General features: G+C 34.9%; 1 protein-coding gene across 5 annotated transcripts in view; it reads left to right on the plus strand.

Moving 5' to 3' along the window:
* Positions 1-1,927: 1,927 nt before the first annotated feature.
* Positions 1,928-26,941, plus strand: part of ULK4 (unc-51 like kinase 4) — a 216,367-nt gene continuing 191,353 nt past the window's right edge. For 2 of the 5 annotated variants that reach the window (XR_012054617.1, XM_041714518.2), the window contains exons 1-17: positions 2,159-2,295; positions 3,658-3,858; positions 6,086-6,185; positions 7,243-7,382; positions 8,724-8,874; positions 10,377-10,478; positions 11,304-11,387; positions 12,029-12,104; positions 12,753-12,848; positions 14,592-14,716; positions 14,836-14,905; positions 17,192-17,291; positions 17,692-17,796; positions 19,967-20,027; positions 21,984-22,165; positions 23,580-23,626; positions 24,452-24,530. Coding sequence is in view for 4 of the 5 variants with exons in the window: in XM_041714518.2 (XP_041570452.2) it covers positions 3,721-3,858; positions 6,086-6,185; positions 7,243-7,382; positions 8,724-8,874; positions 10,377-10,478; positions 11,304-11,387; positions 12,029-12,104; positions 12,753-12,848; positions 14,592-14,716; positions 14,836-14,905; positions 17,192-17,291; positions 17,692-17,796; positions 19,967-20,027; positions 21,984-22,165; positions 23,580-23,626; positions 24,452-24,530 (1,656 nt within the window). In the remaining variant the exon portion in view is untranslated. Of the gene's footprint in view, positions 2,296-3,657; positions 3,859-6,085; positions 6,186-7,242; positions 7,383-8,723; positions 8,875-10,376; positions 10,479-11,303; positions 11,388-12,028; positions 12,105-12,752; positions 12,849-14,591; positions 14,717-14,835; positions 14,906-17,191; positions 17,292-17,691; positions 17,797-19,966; positions 20,028-21,983; positions 22,166-23,579; positions 23,627-24,451; positions 24,531-26,941 lie in introns of all 5 variants that reach the window. The other 3 variants (XM_002196898.6, XM_030265145.4, XM_030265146.4) reach the window with 3 other exon arrangements.

Here is a 26,941-nt window from a genome sequence, read left to right on the forward strand (position 1 = left end):
TGTTAAAGTTCATACAATCTCACTCCCCCAAATGGGGGAGTGAAAAAACAAAAACATAAAACCAATCCCTAACCTGGTCTAATTTAACAGAAAGTGTACATAGGACGAAACATGAGACATCTGGAAGAAAAGACAGTAACTTGATAGTTATTGTGGTTTAGTTTTATCTTCTTGGACAGGGACAATGAAATTGACTTATTCTAAGATGTGCCATTGAACTGCTGCCAGAATTTGTGTGCAACTGAACTAATACTCTATTCCTTCTTCTTTATATCAGTCATTCTTATCACAACCACAGATAAAACACACATTTTTCTGAACTCTAAATAAATCCCTCTTCAAAGCATACTTTTCTAGTGCTTATTAATATAAAGTGATGTCTACTTACGCATTTGGTTTATTTATATCTAGTCAACTACTCATTTACATTAAAAACAGAATGGAAAAATTATCTTACTTGTGCAGCTTCAAAGCTGTAGCTTCATTGATAATTACAAGTCACCTCTGCAATTGCTCAATACTTACAGTGTAAAATGGGACAGAGCATCAACTTTCTCAGCCTGTCTTCATAGGAAAGGTGTTCCAGTCTCCTTATTCCTTCATGGCTTCCTCTGGACTTGCTCCAACACTTCTGTGTCTTTCTTATTTTGGAGGAACCACAGCTAGATGCAGCACTCCAGGTAGGGTCTCACAAGAACAGGGAGTACAAGGACAGAATCACCTCCCTTGCCCTGCAGGCCATGCTCCTTTTGATGCAATCCAGGATACCTCTGGCTTTCTGGGCTGCCAGCCCCCACTGCTGGCTCACATTGAGGTTTTTGTCAACAATAAAGAGGGGTTTGAGGTATTTTTTTTTTCCCTTTTCAATATTACAGGAGTTTAAAATCATGCAGAAGTCTTCTCGAGAGTGGGAGTAAAAAAACTGACCATCTGTTATCATGCTGTCTAGAATATTTCCTGTAAGTGTACTGCTTATTTTATTTTATCAATCTCGGTTGAAATGGATCAATGGGTTCAAACCTGTTATAAAGTAAAATAAAGGTGAAACAATGAGAAAAAACAGAATTCTTTACAGATTGCTCTAGAGCAAACATTTTTAAATGTTTCATTAGAATCATAGAACGGTTTGAGTTGTAAGGGACCTCAAAGACCATCTAGTTCCAACCCCTTGCCATGCCTAACCAATCACTATACCAGGTTTCTCAAAGCCCAATTCAACCTGGCTTTGAACAATTCCAGAAATGGGACATTCACAGCTTCTTTGGTCAACCTGTGACAGTGCCTCACCATCTTCACAGCAAAGATTTTTTTTTCCCTAGTATCTAATCCAAATCTACTTTCTTTCAGTTTGAAGGCTCTTGTCCTGTAACAACAGTTCCAGGTGTTGCCCAAAAGAAAAGGGATTTTTAAGGGTCTTACAAAAACAAAACCAGACAAGAAAAAATGGAAATAACCCCAAAACAAACAAACAAAACAAAGAAACGAACAAACAACAACAAAAAAAAAAACCCAAAAAACCCCCAAAACAAACAAAAAAATTCCAGATCCCCATAGAATGAAAAAACAAATGAAAACTCCACGCTGTTGTCAGACATAGAAAACGCTTGTTTCAAGGGCTAATTTTTGCCACAAGAAAAGCATCTCTCCATCAGGCGCTTGCAGAAGGCCAAGGCAGGGCTGAGGACGCTATCTGCCGTTTTGACTGCGAAGGCAGCACACAGCAGCCCCACCACACGGGCTGCCGGCCGCAGCCGGACCTTCCCCGCCGGCCGCGCCGCCGTGCGGGCGCTCCCCGCACCGCCACCCTCCCCGCTCGCTGCCCGGTGGTCCCGCCCTGACGTAGGCGCCCCTTAGCCCAATGGGGCTCCACTCTGCTTCCGGCGTCCGGCGCCGTCTCCTGGAAACGGGCGTGGGGTGGCGACCATCCGAGTAGCGTGCGGGGGGTGCGGGGAGGCAGCCCGGTGGGACCTGGCGGTGCGTTCCAGCTGGAATAAAGGACAGCAAAACTTTCCAGTTCCCGGAGTCACCCTGCCTGCTGAACCGGTGCCTTTTCCGCTTGCCTGTATTTTGTGGCACGCACGGACGAGTGTCCCGTCCGGACACTGCCACCGGGACATGGGAGACTCCGTCCCGGGGGCGGGGCTCCGCCTTTTCGTTTGATGGCGGCGGCGTGGCGGTGATCCATCCCGCGCGGCACTACGGCTGTCGTGCCCATCTTTTCCAGCCGGCTGCATCCCCGCACACGTGTACCGCTGTCGTTCCCATCCTTTCCAGCCGGCTGCATCCCAGCCACAGGTATGAGTGTTGTTCCCACCCCTTCCCAGCGGTTGCATCCCCCGCACACAGGTGCGGCTGTCGTTCCCACCCTTTCCCGCCGGTTCCATCCCCGCACACAGGTACGGCTCTCGTACTTTTGCCCTTTTCCCGCGCACGTTCGCGGCCGTTACCTGGCGGAGCGCGCGCGCCCAGCGGCCCCGCACCGCCCTCCTCCCATCCCTCACCGCACTCCTCCCATCCCTCACCGTCCTCCTCCCATCCCTCACAGCCGCCCCCCATCCCTCACACCACTCCTCCCATCCCTCACCGCCGCCCCCCATCCCTCACCGCCCTCCTCCCATCCCTCACAGCACTCCTCCCGTCCCTCACCGCCCTCTCGTTCCTTCCGCCGCTGTCCCTCAGTCCGAGTGCGGGGACAGACCCGGGGCGGGGCTGGAACCCCGCGCTGGAGCTCTCCTGAGACCCCACGGCCCCTCTCCTGTGCTGCAAGTGGGTCGGGAGGCGGCTGTTTGCGGAGCCGCCGTGCCGTGCCTCAGGCCTGGCCGCCCCCGACAGAGCTGGGATCGCGGGTCGTGCGCGGGCTGCTCCCTTCGGAGTGGTTTGGCCATTCCCTCGTAGAGAGAACCGCGTCTCCTTGGTGTGCTGGTCCTGTATCCAGCCCAGAGCAAATCAGGTCCCTCGGGGCCTAGAGGCTGCCGCTTTGGGTGCCTCTGTGGAGTTTCACACCTGCTGCCTTGCTGCCTTACAGGTGGTGGTTTGGGAGGCTTCCATGATGGCCTTCTTACCTCATCTTTTCACCTTTTGTATCAGTTTAATTGTTCTCTTTTTACTTTATCTCAAAATCCATCTGTTGAAAGTCTGTTTTGTGTGTCAGGGAAGCTGTGGGTGTCCCATCCCTGGCAGTGACCAAGGCCTGGTTGAATGGGACATTGAGTACAGTGTTCTGGTGTTATGTGTTCCTGCCCACAGCCAAGGGCGTTGGAACGAGATGATCTTTAAAGTCCATTCTAACCCAAGCCATTCTATGATTTTATGATTCTATGCTCCATTGGTTTGTGTACTGGAATAAAGGCATAGCCATTACTCTTGAGAGTGAGAGACTATTCTCTTTCCCTGTAGCCTCTTGCATTTCTACAGATAATGCTATTTAGAATTCGTATCTACTAGCCTGTCTATTACTTTTTGAATAAGATCTTTGGAAGTGTAAAATTCACCTTTTCAAAATTTTGGTCACATTTCCTGAGAGGAGGTCTTCTGTAAAGTAATTATTTCAATCTTTCTGGAAGTATGGAATATATATTCATGGTAATGGGGAGGGTGACTAGTATACATGAATGGCCATTAAATTTGAAGGCTTCCCCTTTCTCCTCCTTTCTTTAGGTTTATTTGTTTGTGCGACTAATGCCATATTTCCAGTCTGTTGCCTGTGAATCATCCTAAAGCATGGAGAACTTTGTTTTGTATGACGATATTGGAAGAGGAAATATGACAGTTGTTTATAAAGGAAGAAGAAAGGGGACAACTGATTTTGTTGCCATTGTTTGCAGTGATAAATGCAAGAGAGCTGGAATAGCAAACTGGGTAAGTAATGAGGTTTCTTTTCCTCCTAAATCTGGGAAAAAAATACAGGCTACAAAATTCCAGTTGCACAACTTACAGAAAAATGCCATATGCTTCTTTAGGTGGAGTTTGTCCCATTTAGACCAGCTTCTCAAGATTTTAAGTTCTTATTCTTTAAATACAGTCTTCTTTTAATGTATATATTTCTTCATGTGATTTTATTGATTTTTAGATTGTATGCATAAACACATGTTTACAGTCTTACTGTTTCTGTGATGTGTTAGTGAACTTGTAAAAATAATTGCATGTGGTGGTTTGCTTTTTTTTGTTATTAGTTGTGCAAATCCTGTGGTAGCAGTAACTTCCAGTAAACAATCAATTTCTTGCTTAGCAAGAAGAAATTATTTTTGATGAAAGAATATAATTTAAGTTAAATCAATTTTGGTTTGTAAAACCTTGGCAAAGCTTTAAATACGATACTGTCTGGAAAGGAAATTTATAAAGTTATACGGTTCAAATATTTTGTTTTTCCAGTAGGTAAATTTTGTTTTTGTAGTGGGTTAACCCTGGCTGGATGCCAGGTTCCCACCAAATCTGCTCTAACACTCCCTTCTTCAACTGGACAGGAGTCAGAAAATACAATAAATGGGTCAAGATAAGAGTAGGGAGAGATCACTCACCACTTGCCTTCAAAGGCAAAACAGACTCGATTTAGGGAAAGTAATTGAATTTACTGCCAGAGTAGGATAATGGTAAATAAAACCAAATCTTAAAACACCTTTCTCCTACCCCTCCTTCTTCCTGGGCTCAGCTTTACTCCCAATTTTGTCTCTATCCTCCCTTGCCAGAGATGCAGGGAGATGGGGAGCAGGATCAGTTCATCAGATGCTGTCTATGTCGTTCCTTTCTCCTCATGCTCTTCCCCTGCTCCAGTGTGGGGTCCCTCCCATGGGAGACAGTCCTCCACAACCTTCTTCAGTGTTGGTCCTTCCCACAGGCTGCAGTTCTTCATGTGCTGCTCCAATGTAGGTCCTTTCCACAGGGTGCAGTTCCTCAGGAACAGGCTGTTCCAGTGAATTCCCTGCCAACAACTGGCATGGGCTCCTTTCTCCATGGGTCTGCAGGTCCTGCCAGGAGTCTGCTCCAGCACAGACTTCCGAGAGAGTCAAAGCCTCCCTCAGGTTTCCATGTGCTTTGGAGTGGAGTCCACCACAGGCTGCAGGTGGATCTCTGCTCTGCCATGGACCTCCATGGGCTGCAGAGGGACAGCTTTGCCTCACTGGCCTTTATAAGGGGCTGCAGGGGAATCTCTGCTCCAGCTCCTGGAGCACCTTCTGCCCCTCGTTCTGCACTGGCCTTGGTGTCTGCAGGGTCGTTTCTGCCACACATTCTCACCCCTCTGCCCTGCTGCTGTTACACAAGAGTGTTTTTCCTCCTTTTAAAGTGTTATCCTGGAAGTGCTGCCATCATCACTGATGGGTTGGCATTGGCTGGCAATGGGTCTGTCTTGGAGCTGGCTGAGATTGACTCTGTCAGACACAGAAGCTGCTTCCAGCAGCTTCTCACAGAAGCCAGTCCTGTAGACCTCCCCACCTGGATACCAAAACCTTGCCATGCAAAACTGATAGAGTGTCAGATTCCCTCTCATTGTTTCAAAGATCATTTCTTGGGAACTTTTTTGTTCTTAGGAGTGTATTTTCTTTACAAATCTCTTGGGGATACCTTACGTACTACTCTAACAAGAAACAGGGTTCTGTAGAGATTAGGCCATGTAGGTATTATAGAAATACAGATTTTCAGGGTCTCTTGAATGGTTTTCTTTGTCTGAAAGATGGAAAAGCTTCTTTTTACTTCTTCTTCCTGTATTACCCCTCATTTGTATTCTTATTGGAAAAAAAAAAGCAGGAGTGCAAATTTGACTCTAAATTCTGATTCTAAATTTCTAGTTTATTATCTAGTGGCGCAGGAAGACTAAATATTATTTATAATTTTAAGTTGGGAACTTACTAGTTTTTTTTCTGTATTTTAAAACAGGTGAGTTGGGCAGGGTCCGTGAGGAAACTTATCTTTTCTCAACATACATGTAACACTGAAATATTTGAAGAATAATGTTAGTGCACTAGAAAAGGCAAGAGAACAAGTAGCTAATCTAGAGTAGATTTTATTTTTTTTTGTTTCCATGCCTCAACTCCGTGTATATACATTTATGTCTTTCCCCCACTTAAGTATGTTAAAAACTTCACTCTAGGTTCGTCTGACTCAGGGACTCACGCATAAGAATATAGTGACATTTTATGAATGGTATGAAACAAGCAACCATCTCTGGCTTGTAGTGGAATTATGCACAGGTAAGATAAGCTCAAAGGTAAACATTTATAGAATGAGTATTTATAAGAGATTTCTTACAGCTTCTTTACAAAAAATTCTTAGATTTTTGAAAAAAGTGTAATTATCTGATTATTAACTTGAGAATCTTGTTTATATATAAAAGTAGTTTTGCGCTTGGAAACATTTTTGGAAATCAGTTGAAATCACGCTCTCCTCTGCTTCACTGTATGCATCTTTGAAAAGTTAGTTGAGTTATATAATGCTGGCTTTTAAGAGTTGAAGAGAAAAGGCCAATCAGGGAATATAAAAGCAAATTATGAATAATCAGAAGGTAGTTCAGTAAAAATTTCTTGAGAAGTTTTCTAAGGACTGGCAGCTTTGACATTCTCTTTTAAAAGACATCAAGGAGCAAATCAAGTTATGATGTTCTAATGACTTAATATTATTCAAATTAATTTTTATTCAAAGGGCATTTCAGCAGCTAAAGTGAATGACTTAATTTTTTTTCCTATTCAGTATAAGTATTTTGATTTCCGTGTTAAAATTATAATTTGGAAACTCTGAGGACCCAGAACTGCATTAAGTGGTTCACTTAGTTTTGATAAGTCCTTATCAATCTATTAAAGGAATCTTGTAAACCTTTCTTTAATTGTGGTGAGTGCATGTTTTAAACTTCTGACAGCATGCTTTCCTCCATATGGAAGGAATGTATTCTTTTAACTTGTACAGCAGGAATCTGGTTAAGGAATTTTAATAAAAGCATGGGAGACTATTACACTGTGAAGTGACACAGGTCCTGGATTTATTTTTTCTCCTTCTGTTTCCTTTGTAAAATAATATTGAAGTAGTTTTGAAGTCATGCAGTGAGTTTTATTCAATATAAAATTAAGCTTTTGTCACGGTATTGAAAATAATTTTTTTTACATCTTAGATTTTGTAACTATTTGATATCAAGAAATATTTTTAATATCTACTGATACTGCTTTTTGATTGACATCTTTTGAAGCAGTTTATGTAATTGGGCATTACTTATGTGACCTCTTCTTTATATGCACTTGCTGACTGTGTGTATTTCAGGTGGTTCTCTAGAATCTGTCATTGCTCAGGATAAATGTCTACCAGAAGATGTGGTGAGGGAATTTGGTGTTGAGCTGGTTACTGGTTTATACCATATTCATAAGCATGGAATTATCTATTGTGAATTGAAGCCTGGAAAGGTGAGGAAGGGTATTATCTAGAGGGACACTGGATGTTTCTTTTCATACAATCAGCAATTATTTTATTGTTTGTATTTTATCATTTGGAAGGAACTTACCTCCGTTGTGAGGTCAGTTGAGTTTTATAATATGTGAAGACAATCAGAGACAAGTCTGTAGATTGAATATTTTATGGAATAATTGATTTCTTTCCTTGGTGTATATCTGATACAATGTGATATATTCTTTTTGATTTGGTGTACTGATTTAATTTAATGAAAAATTTTAGTGCTCTGTCCTTGGAGACATAAATTTATTGTTATTCTATCATGCTGCAGAATATTTTGCAGTCATAGAAAATGCTAATGAGGGAGTAAATTTAAATAAAGTTTCTTAGTAACTTTCTATATTGTTTGCACATACCATGGAAATTATCATCTTATTCCTGTGTAAAAATACAAGTTTTATGTAGTTTCCCATTTTGTGTATGTGTGTGTCATTTATGTAGATGTTTGCTAAAGTCTGTGTTTGTTTTTAATTCATGTAGCCACCAGAATATGACTATAACAAAAAAATTTTGCTTAACTGTAATTGGTTTTGACCTTGATTTGTCAGTGATCAAGTTGCCATTCTCTGGATCTTTGGTAAAATCTTCCACAATTCTACTCAATTCTTGTCATTTGTGGACCCAAAAGCACTAAAAATACATGAGTAAAGCATACTGTAGATGACTCAGTAGTCTTCCAAAGAAGAATGTTGCTGTAAATGCTCATTTCAACAGAAAGTAAATTGCTAAAGTTAAAGCTTCTTCTGTGCCCCGCCCCCTGCTTCTGGCTGAAAGGACTATATCTCTAAACAAGGTTTTTGGGATTATGAAGTTTTTAGTTGAAAGAATAAGCAGTGACTAGCCAGAGAAAACTCTCATTTGTCATCAGACAAAATCTGTGGAAGTTTCTGCTATGTAAAATTAGAGAAATTCCTTTTTTTTTTTTTTTTTTTTTTTCCTCAAATGAAGCCTTGTTTGGTTTTTGGTTTTACTAGACTTATATTTTCCTATGCAGTTTTAATCTTCTTTAACTATCTTTTCTTTAGTAACATCATTGTTTATTTAGATTTAATAATGAGTAAACGAGTGCACATTGAACCTCTTAAGGGTTCTATGGGGGTACATTTGGTTATAAGAAAAAAGACAGTATTGGCATTGACTTTAAAGAAAATCTTCAGTGTTTTTCATTATAGTCATCCTCTCTATGTACTTAAACGGTTTGAGATTGTGATTATTTTTATAATTAATTATTTATTGATGGAAATTTCAGTTTTAGTACGTGATACTAGCATATTGGATTTTGTTTATTCCAATAGATTCTACTGGAAGGGTCTGGCACTTTGAAATTCAGTAGTTTTTGCTGGGCTAGAGCAGATGTTGAAGACTTGGGAAAAGCTTTTGCTTTAGCTGGAGGTGAAGAAGATGACGATATTAATGAAAGCACTCCACAAAAAAATATAGTTGAAGGTATGAGATTTTTACTAGCCAGAATTAACTTATACCGAAGAGACAGAATTAAAGTAGGAATATCAGTGATTATGATAAAGAGAAATTATTTAGAATTAATTCTGTTTTGGCTCAGAAAAAAATTGAGCTATAGAATTATTTATGGATTTTTTAAAAGTTTGTGCTGTAGATGCTCTCTGTAACATCTGGAACTAAATTCCACTAAGTTAAAGTAGAGAGAAAATTAGGGAAGTACTACACAGAACTACTGCTTCTTTCATTAGGCACTGCACTGCTGTACTTTCATTGTCCTTTTTGGTGCATATGGTCTAGGTTATTTCCAGTTTGAGGTCAACTCTTTCACTACCTTAAAGAATGATAATTTCATTTTAAAGTCTGAGAAAGTTACTGTGCTTCAGTTTCAACAGGCAAATCCATACAAATGCAGTAGACTGCAAATACTATGTTATTTTTTTTCATTGAATAAGAAAAAATCAGAAACTTGTTTTTAATCTTCTGAACCTTTTATTAGTCATTATCTTGGAACATCTCATAGACCTCTATTTCTAAGATAATGATGTCCCATATATCAGTTATTTTTATCAGAAACAGCAGAATTTTTCATAATATTTTATGAAAACAAAGAGAGCTTTCCTTGCTGTCTCCTTCTGAAAGTCCACATTGGAAATAGTAAGACCAAGATCAGGTCTTTATTCAGGAGGAAATACAAATCTAATCTCTTTCCTGTTGCTCTTCGGAACTGTTTTGATATGTACGGTAATGATCTTTTGTCACTTAAACAAATAAAACACAAGAAGAAAAGAACTCATAGTAAAGGGTTTTGAAGGGACTATGGAATTGGTACTTTTACTGTTAGTAAGTGTAATTTCTTTAGAGATTTTTGAGAACTGATGAGAACTACTGTAGAAATAGGAACTGTATATTTTATTCCTGTATCAAAAAGAGATTTGTGAATAAACTGCTATAATTTGATATGTGATGTTTTAATAATGTTTTAGTGGGAAAAGAGCCATAACTGTTTAGATCAGTGATTTCATTGGCTGCCTTGTTTTTTGTAAGAGTTTACTAGTTTTGTGAAGGTTTATTTCTTGGGATAGCTTTAAAAAAAAAGAAATACCAAATCTAATTTAATGGAATTATTTCTGTTACTCACATGAGACTGGTTTACCATTCTGCTCAAATTGCTTGGCTCTTAAAGCTGTTAAAGCAAATCAAAACTATCTTTGCATTAATCACTGTTTGAAAAGGGCAGCGCAAGTCAGTTTGATAACTGAAGTGAAATAAACAACAAAGTAGCATATATAATTATACATAATCCAGTGAAAGTATAGCAGAGAAGTTCCTTGGAAACTACTTTACATTTGCTATTTCAGTTTTCTTTTATGCTGAGTGAAGATAATCGGTAACATGGTGAAGTTTGGAGACAAAATTTGAGGTGCTGAAAAAGATGAATGCTGAATGAAGAATCAAAGTGCATTAATTATACATTCTGTGTTTTCTAGGCTTTCCGTTATACACAGCTCCTGAAGCAATAAAGGGAGACAACTTCTGCAAAGCCAGTGATCTGTGGTCCCTGGGGTGTTTACTCTATGAAATGTTCTCAGGTTTTAAGTTTGTATATCTGCTTAATATCTGTGATAATGGAATTGTAGTTTATGGTCCCAGAGTAAATTCTTACGAACTTTCTAGGGAAGTTAGGACATAGAAAAACTTGAGACAGGTTTTGAAGATTTCTTGAGGAACATGCTAACTGTGCTTAAAAGACAAAAAAAAAGTGTCTTTATCCAATAATCAGGTGAAACAATACTGTTAAGTGATCCTATTGACATCAGTACTAACCAACATGTAGGGTTTAAATACTATTATTTAAATTATGGCAGCCCTCAAATTCTGACAGTATAGTGTTTTTAATCTCCATGGTAGTAAACTCTGTGTGCATTATTTTAACCTTTGAAAGAGAAAATTGCCTTGCTATTGTAAAACTAGAGTAATTTGATTCCCTGAACATAAAGTACCCATTAGCTTCACCTAGAAGGAAGCTTCATCACAGAAGAGAATTACACTGCAGTCTTCTTAAACCTTAAGCAAAACACTGATCTGTTGGATCAACACAGTAACACAGATATGGAGATTTCTGTATTTTCCTGTTGTCTCATTTCTGATTCATACAGGGCTATAAAGGCTACCTCCATCAAGCCATCTTTGGTGCCTCTTCTGTCTGTGGTTTCTTTTGCTCTTCATGATGAAAGAATTTAATCAAAGATTTGGAATTTAAAATTTACAAGAAAACTTGATAAATAGTACTCAGACTGAGGTTGTTTATTTCTTTGGATGCTTTCTCAGGAAAATGAGCTCATGATAAATCATTGTACCTTACAACCATTTTGAAGTTTGGCTAATCTGTGAAATACACTTCCATTTGTTTGTAGGAAAACCGCCATTCCTGTCAGAAAGCCGTTCTGAATTAATTGAAAAGATTTTATCTGAAGATCCGTTGCGACCAGGACCAGAGGGTAGGGTTCTGTTATTATTTAATGGATCAAGTCACTGTAATACTTAAAAAGTTAAAGCTTTGGTTTGCCCTATTTCTTCTGAGGCTCGTTGCAGGAATCAGTTAGTTGTCCAAAGTGAATACTAGCAGTGCCTTCCTGTGATAATTCCCTGTTAGTGATGAATGCTTGTTTCCCTTTTGACAGTGACATGTATCATTTACTTTTAATTGTGAACACTAAGTCTACCTACTGGGGTGGAATTTTTGATCTTGGTCATTTTGGGCATTAGTGTTATTCACAAAGATCCTTATATATTAGTGTCTCTTTTTCACTTGAAGCAGATTTTAGCTCTACTTAATTTCTTCCTGGTGGCTATCTCATAATTGGATTGTGCTTTTTTTAAAAAAAAATTACAAATTAAAAAAAAAATTATTAGTTTGGTGATGGAGCATTAGTAGTTTGTTTGTTTTGGGGTTTTTTTGACGATTCTTTGAAATGCAAAAGAGTGTATATTTAAGATTCTTTATACATTGAGATTTGTTTTCAGATGAAATTACTATCAAGAAAATTTTTTAGCATGATCTGCAGATAAGAGTGTGGTTTACATTGGGTGATGATTGTTTTTGCTGTCCAATACTGATGTTAAGTGCTTTTCTTTACAGGTTCTGCTTTTCACAAACCTTCTGCTGAGTTCATCAGTTTGCTTGATGGGTTACTTCAAAAGGATCCTCAGAAAAGGTAAACTGCCTAATCCATGACAGCTGTTTATATTGTCACCTCCGCAGAAAATAAAAATTATGATACTGTATGTATAGTTATTTGTAGATGACAAAGAATGTAGTAAGAATTTCATCCCTCATATAAAATGCACAGAGCAAACTGTGGTTTTTCTCAGATGAAGATATATAAAATTAATGTTTTCATTAAATGTGTCTTTTTTTTTGTTTGTTTTTGTTTTTGTACCTGGTGCTAAATAGATAATTTTGTAACAGAATGATAGGCAGTTTAAAATTTGATGATGAAAAGCCTATTTGCTTTTCCAGAGCAATGGGCACATGTATTTCATTAGGCTTTAACTTAAACCTGATACGGTTCCATTGTTAAATAATTTAGGACTATAAGTTTTACGGTATGTCAGATAATTTGCCTGTAGGATTGACTCTGCAGTTCCCTTTATTCTTATTCTCATACCTCTGTTGTGTGAATTTTCCATTATGATTTAAGGCAAAGAAGTTTGTCCTCTAAGAAAGCATACTTGTCCAAATAAAAGCAAACCACAGGATTAACTGCTCTTTAGTGTCACTGTGTTCAAAACCTGGTCTAGTATGTTTCTGTGTGGTTGTACTTAGCCACTGCTTTTACAATTTGTTTGTTGCTTTTCCAAAGACTGAATTGGACAGAGCTATTGCAGCATCCATTCTGGAAAGGATCCCTTAGCCATTGTGGTGGTGGTTCTCCAGACAGACAGGGCACAAGCTTGAGGTACTGAAAGTTCAAGGAAGATTTCCTTTAGTAAATATAAGCGAAGATTTCATTTTATTGTCTGTACATTTTATAACCTTTGAACTTTTCTTAGAATTTTCATGAAATAAGGAATGGAGTTTTACACCATTCAGTGGATCGTTTTGGATGTTTAGGAATTGTATTATCCTATTAGTGTATTGTATAGTCCATTCACTTTCAACTGACTCCCTGCTGGCTATAGCATGTGTTGAAATTAACTTCTAAGTTAAATGCTCTCATTTTTATTTATATATTATGTAATATTGTTGTATGAATCTGACTTAAAATTTTTTAATGCTTTTTAAAATCTTATAAATATGGGTCAGTTTTATCTTTAGTAAATTTTTAAATTTGTTTTTATGCATTAGGCTTAGAGCCTCACAAAGCCTATCAGCACAGCATCTTAGAGCTGTGGTTCAGCCTTATAATCCTGCAAGAGCAACTGACCCATATTCTTTGCTTATGGGATGATGTATTAATCTAATAGTAGAGATTTTTTCCTAAGTATTTAATGCTCTACACTGCTACATATGCAAAAATACCCAAACCTGTTGTGCAAATGGTTTTTATGTATTAAAAAGTTAATTTTCTTCTAGACTCCTCTTACCTTGCTGGGTTTTGTGTTTCTAATTTTAAATTAGGACATTTAGCATTGTTTTTTCTGTTACATGTTATAAATGTTTGAAAGATACTTCAGGTTCCAATCTGGGAACTAATGTCAAAATAGTTTTAGACTGATGAGTTTTTTTTGTTATATCTACTTCAGAATTTTCTCTCATGTTCTTTAATGACTATTTCTGGTACCAGTGCTGCAGTACTTTTGTTATTAATGTTTCTTATACTTTGAGATACAGCTCTTTGTCTTCTAATTTTATTACTGCTTTCACCTGCAAAAAAATTAATATTTAAAATTTATACTGTGAACTAAGATTTTATTCAAGGTTTTAGCAAAACTTACCTCAACATCCTGATAGTGCTAATTTTGGGGAATTTTCAGAGAACCAGAGGAACCTTAATCTCCTACAAAATATTGGGCTATTTGGCCATACTCTTGAGATTTTTCTAAGGCCTCTGAAATATCTGCTGATGTATGCACTAACTGACAAATATGACAAATGTAAAACATTGGCTTGACACACAAAGGAAGCTCAATACTCTCTCTTTTCCGACTGTGAGGCCTATGTATCTACTTTCTTCACAGTGTGGGTTGGATTAATATTTGATATCCTGGAGAGCCTTCATTAAGGTTTCATGACCAAGTTCCATGTGAATAATATAAGAACATGTTAAAAAATGCCCAAACAACCAAAACCAATAAAATTGCATTCAAGTATTACAGTAAATCATTGCACGCACAAAAACATGGTTTTGTGGTTTCTTGTGATTTTTCCTGTGAAGGTTAAAATGTCTGTAATACTTTTAGCATTTCTTTAGTATCTCTTGTATTATGGGGTAATAATTTAACTTTTTAAATGTCTTTCATTTAAGTTCTAATGATAGAATTTTTAATATTCTCCAAGTTATTTGTTGTAAACTTATTTTTCATCATTGCTATTACCAATATGAAAAGTATGTGCAACACATATTTAAAGAGTATATTGTTCTAGAGAATGGCAGCTAAACTGTATGCTAACAATTGCAACAGAAAATGGATATAATAAATTTCTTTTATAATCACTCCTCTTCTTTTTAAATTTGTAATTAATATCATTTATTAAACAGCAGAGAAGACGCAGCGTCATCAATTTCTTGTAGTGCCAAAGCATCTGCTGATGATCATGAAAATCTAGATAACCTGTCATCCTCAAGGGCAGGTCTTAAACCACCAAGCAATTCTTTCAAAATAGGTAATACTGCTCATTATGTTATTTTTTAAACTATTTTATCAGTACTACCAACATACTTACTCCATATGTTTTATTTGATTTTAACATCTGAATACAAGTTCCTATTCTCTTTTCGGTAGAAACTCAGACTGAATTGCGGCCTAAAAGTGTAGTTGATGGTGAATCAAATGAATCCATATTTCTTCTCAGGTATGAAAACCTCCCTGTAATCCTGTCTGTTTGGTGTTGTTTTTTGTCTCTTCAAATATTTTATTATGACTGTAATACTGTGTCTGTGTTGCCTTTTAAATTTTCTGTTATTATTATTCTATTATTTCTAGTTAATAAATACTAAAATACATTTGAACAGCTGTGAAAGCAGTGTGTGTAGTTAAAGCTTATATAACTTTATTACTCTCATTTTTGAAAGTAAACTTTTGATTACTTTAACTGTTTGTCTAAAAAGAAAGCTCTGATCTAGAATTTGTTTGCATCTCTTTCTCTTCTCTCTCTTGGAGTGTAATTGCTTTAAATATATAAGAATAAACATTCAGCGTATGATCTCTTAATAAATTCTTCCTGCAGCTTTTCATTGCAAGATATTGGTAAGAGTCTATTAAGTACTACATGTATATTAAGTAAAAAATAGTGATTGATTTAACAGTGATTTGTTTTAGTTGAGGCCTGATTCTTAAACTTTTTACTAGCTTTCAAGCCAAGAAGGTTGTCTAGTGAAATACTTTTCAACATCAAGCAGAAATATTCCAATTTGAAAATACTCTTTTAAGCTTCTTGCATAACCTGAAATACGGCCTTTGTACATCATACTGTGTACAAAAGTTATTTTAATTGGTTTTATTAAAGTATGAATTCTCATCTCACTTATAATTTTTATCATCATAACTAAACATATATTATTAGTAATTTCAAGTAGCATTTGATTTAGCAAGCTGCTCAAAAGAAAGGTTACAATGGTAGTAAAAATGGAATCAAAATATTTTCTTAGCGATGTTATTTATTTATAAGTACATTAAATACAAAATTTGAAATGTAATGCAAACAACTGAAAAAAAATCCGTTCTGAAATTCTCTTTGCATCAATGATATAACATCAGAAAGGAGTGTATGTGATGTTTAGTAAAGTATTAAAACATTGAAGTGAAAGAAACTTGCTTACCTGGCACTTGGCATCAGAATTTAATTAGCTGCTGGAGTGGTTAATCCTCTTTTAACAGCAGTGGCTTCTTCTACTTGTGCAAATGGAATAGATTTCATTCATTTTAACTAGTTTAATTCAGCAATCTCTTGTCTTGTTTTAAACTGAGAAACCATCTGAGAACTGAAAGAATTGGTACTATTGTCTGTATCTCAAACATATATGTCAGCAAACCAGTTGAATTGATTAAAAAAAATATATATTTAACAAATCTACATGTTTGGAAGCATGTGTTAACTTAGAATCATTTGTCCAGCCTCCTACCTTGAAATCATGGGAATTTTTTTTTGTTTAGGAATGAAAGTTGCAAGCATATTCCATACATTGTTTTTACCATAAATTTAATGTGTTTACCAAATATTTAATATGTTTTTATGTAGGTAATATTTTGGCATTCCTTCATTGTGCCCTTAAAATTTAAATTTCTGTTGAAAATAGATGGAAGATGAGAATAATTATGTTAATAATTTTATCACTGATTTCCTGAGGGTCTTTAATTTTTTTATGTTTGTATTTCTAGTTTAGTTGTTTTTTCTAATAAATAAATATGATTTGCAACTATAAATGTGTCTATTACTTTCTGCTAATCAAGAAAACATGTTCATTCAAAGTAGTTGATTTAACTAGTTTCCTGGCCTGCCAATCATGATAATTCTAAAGTTGAATTTACATTTTTTAATTTAAATTATTGTATACCATAAACCCCAAGGTCACAAGCAGCAAGCCTTATGACAATTGCAACTTGGCAGTATTCTGGTCTCTCTTCATTTTCTAATTAGCAGACAGAATTTCAAAAAAGAAAAGCAAAAGGTAAACCCAGTTCACAATAATTCACAAAAATTAGGAAGTTTTTAATTCCCATTAGTTAGCCAAAACTTGGATGTCAGAAGAGGATAACATAAAATAAATTGCAATTTTTTGTCAAGTTAATTGCTTTGTATGTTGCTTTTATAAGGAGTTAAGACAATAATGGTTTAGGTTTCATTTTATTACAGCTGATAAAATAATCTATTTACATTCATTTCATAATTACAGCAAGATACCATCTTCCTTTTCTAACCAGCAAAGAAATCCTAACCTTGTCAGAACACATTCTAAGACAGAAAATTCATGTTTAGTTAATGGATCAGGGAGAACATAGTATAATTTATGTTGGTCAGCTATGAAAATTTGCAGTATGCCATGAAAGTTTCAAAACAGCAATAAAAAAGTAGTTTGCAATGAAACTTAATCTGTAGTCTTTATTATTTTTAAAGTATTTTTTCTTTCTTTTGCTGAAGTTCTCGTCCCACGCCTAGAACTATTTCTGCAGTAGAAGTACATGATGCTACTACTGTCCCAATCAAAAATTCTTTACAAGGAGATTCGTGGTTGAAAAAAGTGAGTGAAAAGTTTATATTGAGGGATGATGGTATCTATACAGTTAGAATATTAGCCTGAAGTCTGTGGCAAACTTAACTTTCTTTTGCATCCTTCCATAATTAAGTGTGCAAGTTGTTTGAAAAAAATACTTGCAGAACTTCAGATGTAGGAGTTAAGAAAGGTTCTTAGTCTCCTTTTTTTTTGGCTCTAGTGCATAAAAGACAAGTTATCATCTTTCTTCTCAATCTACATTTTGACCAAATGATTTTTCTTCCAATATGTTTCTTTTACCATAATTTGTAGTTGGTCCTATCTGTTATTACATAAAAAGCAAGTTAGAATATGTTTCCATTGCCAGACTGCTTGGTATAATGTTGAAATGAAATATTTTATGAATAAACAGTTGTTCTTCTTCTAGGTTGAAAATGTGTGCTCAAGTCAGCAGGATATGGAGTTAAAATTGAAAGAGCTCATTTACACTGAATCTGATCTTACTGTGACACCAATCATTGACAATCCAAAGGTATAGCAAAATAAAATACAAGATTCAGGAACTTGTGATTGAGACTATTTTTGCAGATACATTTGTAATCAGGGTGAAACTCCTTTCCTGTATTTTATAGTTCTCATTTTAAAGCAGTTCCACCCAGTTATCTGGCAAGATCTCATACAATTTTTTGGCAGTCTTTATAACCCTATTGTGTTGCTTATTTGGAGGAATGAGTTATTTTGGGATTGAATAGTAGTATTAAATTATATCTTAGAAGAAATAGAAGCTGCTAAATGATGTGTTCAGTGCTTTGTAGATTTGTTTTCTGATAAGTTGCCTTGATATCTGTTACTTAAATGAACACAAGACTTCAGTTTGTTATACTCAAAACAAAGCCATCTATGAATCCTTCTAGATTAGGAGTTATACATGTACAGAATAACATTTGATTCTCTTTAGTGTGATAAAAATGTTTCTATTCAATATAAATTTATTTTCCCTCTTAAACAACACCTGAAGCTGCAAAAATGTCCATTCCATTTCTGTTGTATGGATTCTAATGTATTGTATTGTGCTAACAGTTTGTAATGAGTCTCCTGAGCAGGGAAGCTACTGAAGTTTGACTGTAGGGAAGCTACTGAAGTTTGACTGTAAAGAGCAAATAAAAAAAGAATCAGTGCTCTGCACTGCATTGACAATGTATTGTGCATTTATAGGCAGATGTATTGGAAGAAACAATGATAGGCAAGAGCCCCTTTAGTCTTCCTTTTGTTTCTGTGCCAGACAAAATGAAGCAGTCTTAGCAACTTTACTGAGTAAATTGCTGATATAGGCAATGCAAGATTTTTCCTTGGAAGTGAGCATCTAAACTCATTAGGAATGTCTTACAGGTTTCAGTTTCTGTATTGGTTTAGTATTAACAATTCTTTTGGTTTGTTTTAATGGATGTCTTAACACTTTCAAAAACTGAAAATTTTACACAGCTACATAAGCAACTACCAAATAATATTCTTTCAATATGTTTGGGGTGAGATTTTCCAAGGGTTATATATATATATATATATATATATATATATATATATATATATATATATATATATATATGTGTATGTATGTATATGTATACATATATATATATTTGAATGCTACCACTGTTAATTTCTCAGTTCTCTGTCAGGACTCTGACACAAAGCCTTAGTCCTTCACTGCTTCTTTTCTTACTACAAGTATAAGAGATGAGATTAGGGGTAGGTGCGCATACTGATGTGCACATATAGGCTAATCTACTTACCATGCAATGCCAGACTCAGAATTAATGCAGAATATCCCACTAAGTTCCAGGGACATGTAATCAGAGTCACTGCCTGCTTGGTGATGACTCTGTAGTCTGCTTTTCAGACTTAAGGATGATACTGACACCTGGTAAATCTGAAGAGCTTGCAAGTTAATCTCCTGGAAAGGGATTTGCTAGATGCTGGCAGAATTTCAAAAGCTGAAATGTCAGCTTAAATTGTAAAATTTCCCTCTGTTCTGCAGATCTGTGGAATTGAAGACTTTTTTAAGAAAATGGCTCTCTATTTAAGCTTAGGCTTCTTCCGTCAAAGGCTAAATTCCATTACACAGTTGCCTTTTTAAAGTTATTTACTGAAAATCACACTCAAATGCTCAGTTACTGAGCAGTCTCCAATTTCGTGATCTACAAGGAAATGATGGTTTTGCAGGGAAAAAAATCCCTATGCCTTATGAATGATTAGCTGTTGATAATATGCTTTTTATATTCAGGAGAGATCTAGTGTATACATGTATTTACTTTATGGAAATGAATTGCTAAAATATTTTGTGAGCTGTCACCTGCATAGTTCCTTTCAGTAGCTTTTGAAACCCAAATGCAAGTATTTTTCAGCATACAAGCAAGATAAAAATGTAAACTGAAAAAATCCTGTGATTTTATAATCCCATTTTAAAAATTACTTAAATGGAAATACTAGCAATATAAATATATAAAAAACATAGAGTTAAATCTCAGATATTTGCTTGGAAGAAATACATACCAGAAAACAATGGAAAATTCCTCAGTAATGAGCAGTAGCATGTACACCCATCCTATACAAATTTTGCATCTTTGTATTCTCACATTCAACTACTTAGAGATTTTCTACAAATGTATTAAAACTAGTTGTAATGAGTTTGGGTTTTCTTCCAGATAGTGAAGCAAGTACCAGTTGGATTTGACCCTAAAACTTTACATATACCAGCATATTCAGGTATGGATCTACTGAGTATTCTAACAAGTTCTGTGTGTGCTGCTGTAACTCAATGTTATAAGACCTGTAGCCTCCCCTTGTAGATTATACATAGTCACAGTTTCAGAACTCCTAATAATTCTAAAACTATTGTTGTGTATGCAGTATTTTTACCTAGAACAATTTTGAGTAGCCTTTTCAATTACAAACACTTAAATGATATTCCTTTCTCTTCTGCTTTCTTGAGTTATGAGCCTGTGCTTAAACTTTTGCCATGAGGCAGTCATCAGTGTTTAGTGTGGGAAAACCAGCATATTTTTTTCCAACTGAGAGATTTAAACTGAAATATTCAACCAAATATATTACAATCTGACAAATGTAGGTGAGCAAGTGGCAATAAGATCTTAAAATATGCATTGTTGATCAGCCACAATACTAGGCAACCTTGCCAGTCCCACCTTTAATCATTAAATGTTATGGCACTCATGTCCCAAAAGATAATGTGAAGTTGTTTGGGGTTTGTCTTTTTGTTGTTAATTTTCAAAGTTTAGAAATATTTCTGACAAATAGTCAGCTCATTGTCACGAGTGTAACAATTCTTCCCATGGGACATTTGCTCTATTTTTTAAGGAAAATACTGGACTATGCTTGAAGAGGGATATCAACCAGATATGTAGTCCTTATAGAATTCACATAGCATAGACGTAAGAGTTCATCTTTCCTTTCTATAAAAGGAAGAAGAGTTAATTGAAGAGTTAATTGAGGGAGTTTTAATTGAATAGTTAATTTGTAGAAGAAATTTTATATTTGGAAAGGAGCACAAAGTCCCTCAGTCTCCCAGTCAAAACTGTAACTGGAAATATTTTAAATTTGATTCATCCAAAAATGATCAGATTCCACTGCATAAGGAGAATATTATGTTTCATATTACATTTAAGTAATGATGTTCTGATATGTTTAACTCTTGTCAGTATTTATTTATTATGGGACAATATTTTTTATGGTTGTAATGCTTTCAGAGATGTAGCTTTCTTCTGGACAACTTTCTGATTGTCTTCTGGACAACTGATTGTTTTTGAAGATACTGAATTTGATGCTGCTCGTCAGTAATGATTAAAAATAATGTGGAAAAATTTCAATGAATACCTGAAAGCTGAACTTGTTTTCACCTTTACTAATATGTCTTTGCCTGCATTAGAAGGTGTTGTTACTTAGGTGTGAATTGGCATAAAAGACAGAAAACATGCTTTAAATAGCCTGTACTAGAACATATCAGGGTGGCAGGTAAGTAATTAACAAATAACTACCAAAGCTGAGGAAATATATGGCTGCTAGATTGAAAGATTGAAATTAACTGTTTAGACTGATAAGGAAGTCTGAAAAAAATCTCATTTCATTTGCAGTGGTCAATTAATTGAACCACAGGATATATATTAATTGTACATGTGACTTGATTTCTTTGTGCTCTTTCGGAAGTCATCCATGTCCTGATTTGCCAAGGCTTAGCTAGGTGCATACCTACCAGTAGGAGTGATTATACATGTTTTCAGTTTATTTACTGTGAGCAGCTTTCACTGATTTTCACTGATTTTTGTTAGGTTTTGCCTCAAATTTACTTACAGGAAACTGCACTTAACTTATTAAGAATTAGTAATGATGAAGGACAACTGCTACCTTTCCTAAATATAATGCCAATAAGTGTTTCCTTAAATAAATGCCTTCGCAGATTTGCACTTTCAAAAATGTTTTGAGGCTTCCACTGCTGAATTTTTATCCTTTGTTTCTCTTGCTTCATTTTTGATTTCTGGTGTCTTCAGACATGAATTCTAACCTGCTTCTTTAGTATTTTAAGTCCTAAAATTATAATTAAATTCAAACTTTGGAACTTACTTATTCATGGTGATCTTATTTTGTAGTGTGTTAAAACTACATTTAAGATCCATTATCTTTAACTATTTGTTTTCCTCTCATGGTTAGTTGAGAAGTTGTCCTGTATGAAAGATGTGGACTGGAATAACTTTGTGAAAAGAGTGTGTTCCCTGCTTGAATGCAGCGAGAAGAATACAGGAGCAGCACGTTCTAAACTGAACTTACTGTACTATCTGTGCACTTTGGTTGTCCACAAGGAGATTGCAAACAGACTAATTAGCTCTCAGCTGGTAAGTAATAAATCTTTGAAGGAATCAACATGGTTTATATATTTGACATTGTATCAAAAATTAGCTACTTTTAATTATACTTTAAAAAATCAATGGCAAAAATATGATGTTGATTAAAGTAAAAACAAAACCAACAAAAAATTAGATTACGTGTTAGATTTTTTTAAAGAGCTGAGGAAAACTAATTTTGTCTTAGATTTCAAATGCATTTGCATGTAGTTTTGTTGTATTACAGAAAATGTTGAGGTAAAAACTAACCTTTATGAAGAGTGTAAAATAATTGATGATGAAAAGTTAGTCTTTGTAAATCATTAAATGGCAGAGGATACTGTAAAGAGTTAATGTATGAATTAGTAAATTAATTTTATTTGGTCATATGTCTGTAAAGAATAGCAAGAAAGCTTTCTAAAGAATGGGCAGTAAAACTTTCAGTAAACAGGCCTTCAAAGAGTGACCATGCTCTCTGAAGACTCTGTTTTAGGGTTTCATATTTCAAAAACCATTTTCTACCAGACAAGCAATTTTACTACACTACTCTGTAGTGATTTAACATATTTCTTCAAGTCTTGCATGTACAGAAGTGAAACAGACTTATTTTTCCCCGCTTATGTAAAGATATTACAGAAGCTACCTTAAGATGAACACTTTTCATTTTATTTAGTAGGAAGTAAACTACTTTGCTCTCCTACATTTGTAATAAGGTACTTAAGTTAAAAACTGAGATGTGTTATTGTTGAATATAAGATACTAAAGGCAAAATTGCACTACCAAAAAACTGGATGAAGAGCATTTAGGTTGGAACCAGTGGTAGGCCTTATGGCATAACATTCTTGTGAAAACCAGAAACAGAATTGCTGGAAGGTGTATTCTATTATCACTGGAGAATTTGGAGCAAGGGGAAAAATAATTCACTAAGTGAATAGCCAATTAACAGAACATTTTAGAAATTAGTTAGTAATTATGCAGTTTGGTTCTTAAATGGCTGATTATATATGTTAGCATTCATTATTCTAGTATTTACCAACTATTTTGATACATACTCAAAAAATGCTTTCTTTTATAATACTATATGATGATCTCTGTGCTTGTAGGTGAAAGAATCAGAACTTTTTCTCTAAATAGTGTTATTTAGAATGAAAAAAAATTTTGACATTCAGGTATATGTTTAGTAGTTTAGTTCAAATCAAAAATATAGAAAAATATTAATATTTTTCCATTCAGGCTTTTTTATTTTTATTTCTTTAATCAGTGTTTGCACAATATCTGCAGTATTTGTCTGTGATAATTCTCTTAGCAAATGTTATCCAAATACATTTTTATGAAATTTCTGGAATTTCTGATATTCTTGTTTATCATTTGGAACTATCAGATCATTGAAATTCACTGATGTTTATTTGTCTTCTTTAAACTACAGTTTCCTATATTGATACATCAGTTGCGTGCAGCTGCCCACTGGGATATGTAAGTAACAACTATTTTAAATTAATATGTTGAAATACAGGCTTGTCACTGAATTTTATTAAAGATATTTGTTAAGAGGTTATTTGAGGAGTTTTTTAGCCTGTCAGACTGCTGTGGTATCTGACTGGGAGTATGATGATATAAAATGGATTTTTTTCAGCATTGAATGAATATATTAATTCTACAGGACCAAAGGTTATAGAAAACCTCTAAAATTTTATCTAGATAACAGGGAACATAGTGTATCAAATAGAGTTACTTAAAATCACTGAATAAAATAACTCCATACCACAATTATAGTTATTTTACTATAATGGTAACTCTTTTTTCCCCCCTCAATACCTGTCAGGAATAGTTCAATGTGATAGTGCCCTCTGCTGTTTCTTTAGTAAACGTTGATTTTATTATTCCATTTTTTTTCTTTTAATGAAACATTGAAAACTGATTTGCTGATACAGGTTTAATTTCTGTTTTGTCAGCTATCCTGAAAAGCGTAAATTATCTGTAGGAGTTTTCGGTATTATATAAAAACTGAACATGAGCATGACTGTTAGTAATCCTAACAAACTAAAGAACCTTCACACTTCAGAGCCAGAGGAAAGAAATGTCTTTATGCATATATTTACTGCTAAATTGTGTTGAAACACCAAAATAACTTTTTGATATGAGGAAAACAGAAATATGAAGAAAGTATGAGCTGCAAATAGGATGTCAATTTTTTCTGCCCTTAGCAACCTGTGTGGAATATAAACAAGATATAATTGGTTTTTTTAGTATTTTGTAAATATATTTTCTGCACCTACAAAATATTTATTTGATACACAGACGTGTAAACATTGCTCGAGTGATTGGTTTACTGGCGTTACACACATCTGAACTTGAAGAAAATGTACCTGTTTTTGAGGTAACTTTCCTTTATATTTTCCAGCAGGGTGTTTTTTTAATTTTTACTGTTTATGTCAGAAGTTTTCACAGTGTTTTTTGTTTTGACCCCTGCTTTATTTTTAACTTATATGTGTAAAGTGTAATATAATAAATTAATTAAATGTGTAAGTTTATGAGCTTATTCCATGTAGTTGTAATTCTGATTATTACTAACCTGTGGCCACCAATGATAAAATTAGCATTTTTCTCTCATTTTCATAAAATCGAGTAGTCACTGTCCTACATTTTGTGCATGTAGAATAAGAAACTGTTGACACATTTGGTTATCCTGAAATATAGTTATTGTCATTAGTATAAAATAGTACAACTGATTCTTAGAGAATTTTTTTCAAAAAATAATTTATTGGGATGGGAAAATGTATTGAGAATACTTCAAAATATAATTTATTAATTTGAGGTTTCTTACAGTTCTTGAAGAATATGTGTAATGAAGGGGAAGTAATTTTCTTTGGAGAAGAAAAGCATATTTAATTCTTGTTTGATATTACATGGTCAGTAGTTGACTTAAACAGGAGACTGATTACATTATGTGACACATGCACACAGAATGTCAGTTTAGTGGGTGTTTGAATGTAAGACCCAACTGCTAAACACAAGCTCTAAATATTCCTGTGTGCTGTGCAGATCTGGTGTAGGAAAATATAATTAGTGGTTAATTCCTGACACTTTTGGAAATGCAGCTAAGGAAGTTTTTACTGGTTTAGGTACCCCTGGTTTCTTCTTAATGAATATTAGAAATGATTGTGATTATCTTGCTATGTTGCTGTTAATGTTGGCATTAACGTTGCCATTCTGTAGTGAAAGCTGAACTCAAAACATTATTGTTGTTCCTTAGTCTTTGCTGTTTGTTTTGTGAAATTCCAAAGTGGGGCTAAAGTCCTTATAGTTGCAGTCACTGACGTTTAGTAAATGTCTCTCAATACTGGCAGTTTCACAGCAATTGAATTCCATATCACAATTATGTGGCAGATTTTTTTCTGATTTTTAACTTTTTAAAGTAGTTTTGACATGTCCACGTGCCTTTTGGCTTCAGGTCTTTGTTCAGGTGGTTAGCAATAATATGTTTAGCAATAGTTGAACATAGCAATAGCTAAACATATTTCCCTAGCTTCCCAGTTTCCATCAGAAAACACATATCTAAGTCAGCTTTTGTATTTAAAAGCAATAGATTGAAGTAGTTATACATTGACCTGTAATATTATTTTGTTCAAAATATTTCCAGTGTTTTTTTTTATTTGAACATATGAGCCATTCACAAATAGAATTTAACATTTTTAGATGTATCCATATACGTCAGGAACCAAGTTAAGTCCAAGACCAGTGACATTTAAACTGAAGGACTAGAATGGAAAATTAACTTTCATTTTAACTTTCTGATCCCATTCTTATGTTAATTAAAATAACTTTTTATATACATTAATTGAGAAAATAAAGAATTAAAAAAAAATTAACAGGTTTGAGTTAAAAATGCATCTACTGTGCTTTATTTAATGACATTCATTCCAAAATTTTTTCTCTCAAAGTAATATCTCTGAATTTAAAAATATTTTAATTTTTACACAAAATTAGAATGAGGAAAAAAACATTGAATTCTAATATTTTCATGTGTTCAAATTTATTTTTGCATATATAATGTAAAATCAAATAACTGTAGGCAGTACACAAAATTCAATAGTTCATTTATAAGAAAAATAGAAAGGAGTCATTTAGGAATTTCTCATCCAGAGATGTATTCTCCTTTGCTCTCTTCAAAGGAATCTGTGGGTTAGTTGAATATTCTTGTTAACTGTCAGCTATTTTATGTTGTATGACGCTTAAAAAACACCACCACAAAGCAAACCTTTCTAGCAGCATTATATACAGAATTAAATATAATGCTGTAATTTATCCTTCCATATGAGCCATCTGATGCTCCAGGTAAAGTTTATTGGTGGCTGTTGTGATATAGGAAATATCAGAATCAAGTGTCTTGAGCTGAACAACATAATCTAAAATGACACTCTGTGATCCAGGTCTTACAGTCTGAAGATAGAGGACATCTCTCGCTTGGTAGGGTTTTTTGTATTTTTTCCTTCCTCTTCCTTTCCTAGTACCTTCTAATTTGATTTGGTAACTGTTTGATTTTTTGACCTGTTAAATATAAGGGATCTCCTTTAGCTCCTAAATTTGTTCCCTGGTATAAGAAGTAAATTGAGAGTTTGTGAACATGCGATTCTGGAATTATTTTTGTCCCCTATGTGTACCTTGCTAGTTATATAAAGTTTTCTTTCCAGTTATTACTCAGTCATGGCCCCTTTACAGTTTTTTTTTGTTACCTCCTTATACAGTCATCACTTACTTGTGATTTCTTTGTACTTTGAAAGTAGCTCA

Source organism: Taeniopygia guttata, chromosome 2 (assembly GCF_048771995.1).
Source record: "Taeniopygia guttata chromosome 2, bTaeGut7.mat, whole genome shotgun sequence".
NCBI classification, from domain to species: Eukaryota; Metazoa; Chordata; class Aves; order Passeriformes; family Estrildidae; genus Taeniopygia; species Taeniopygia guttata.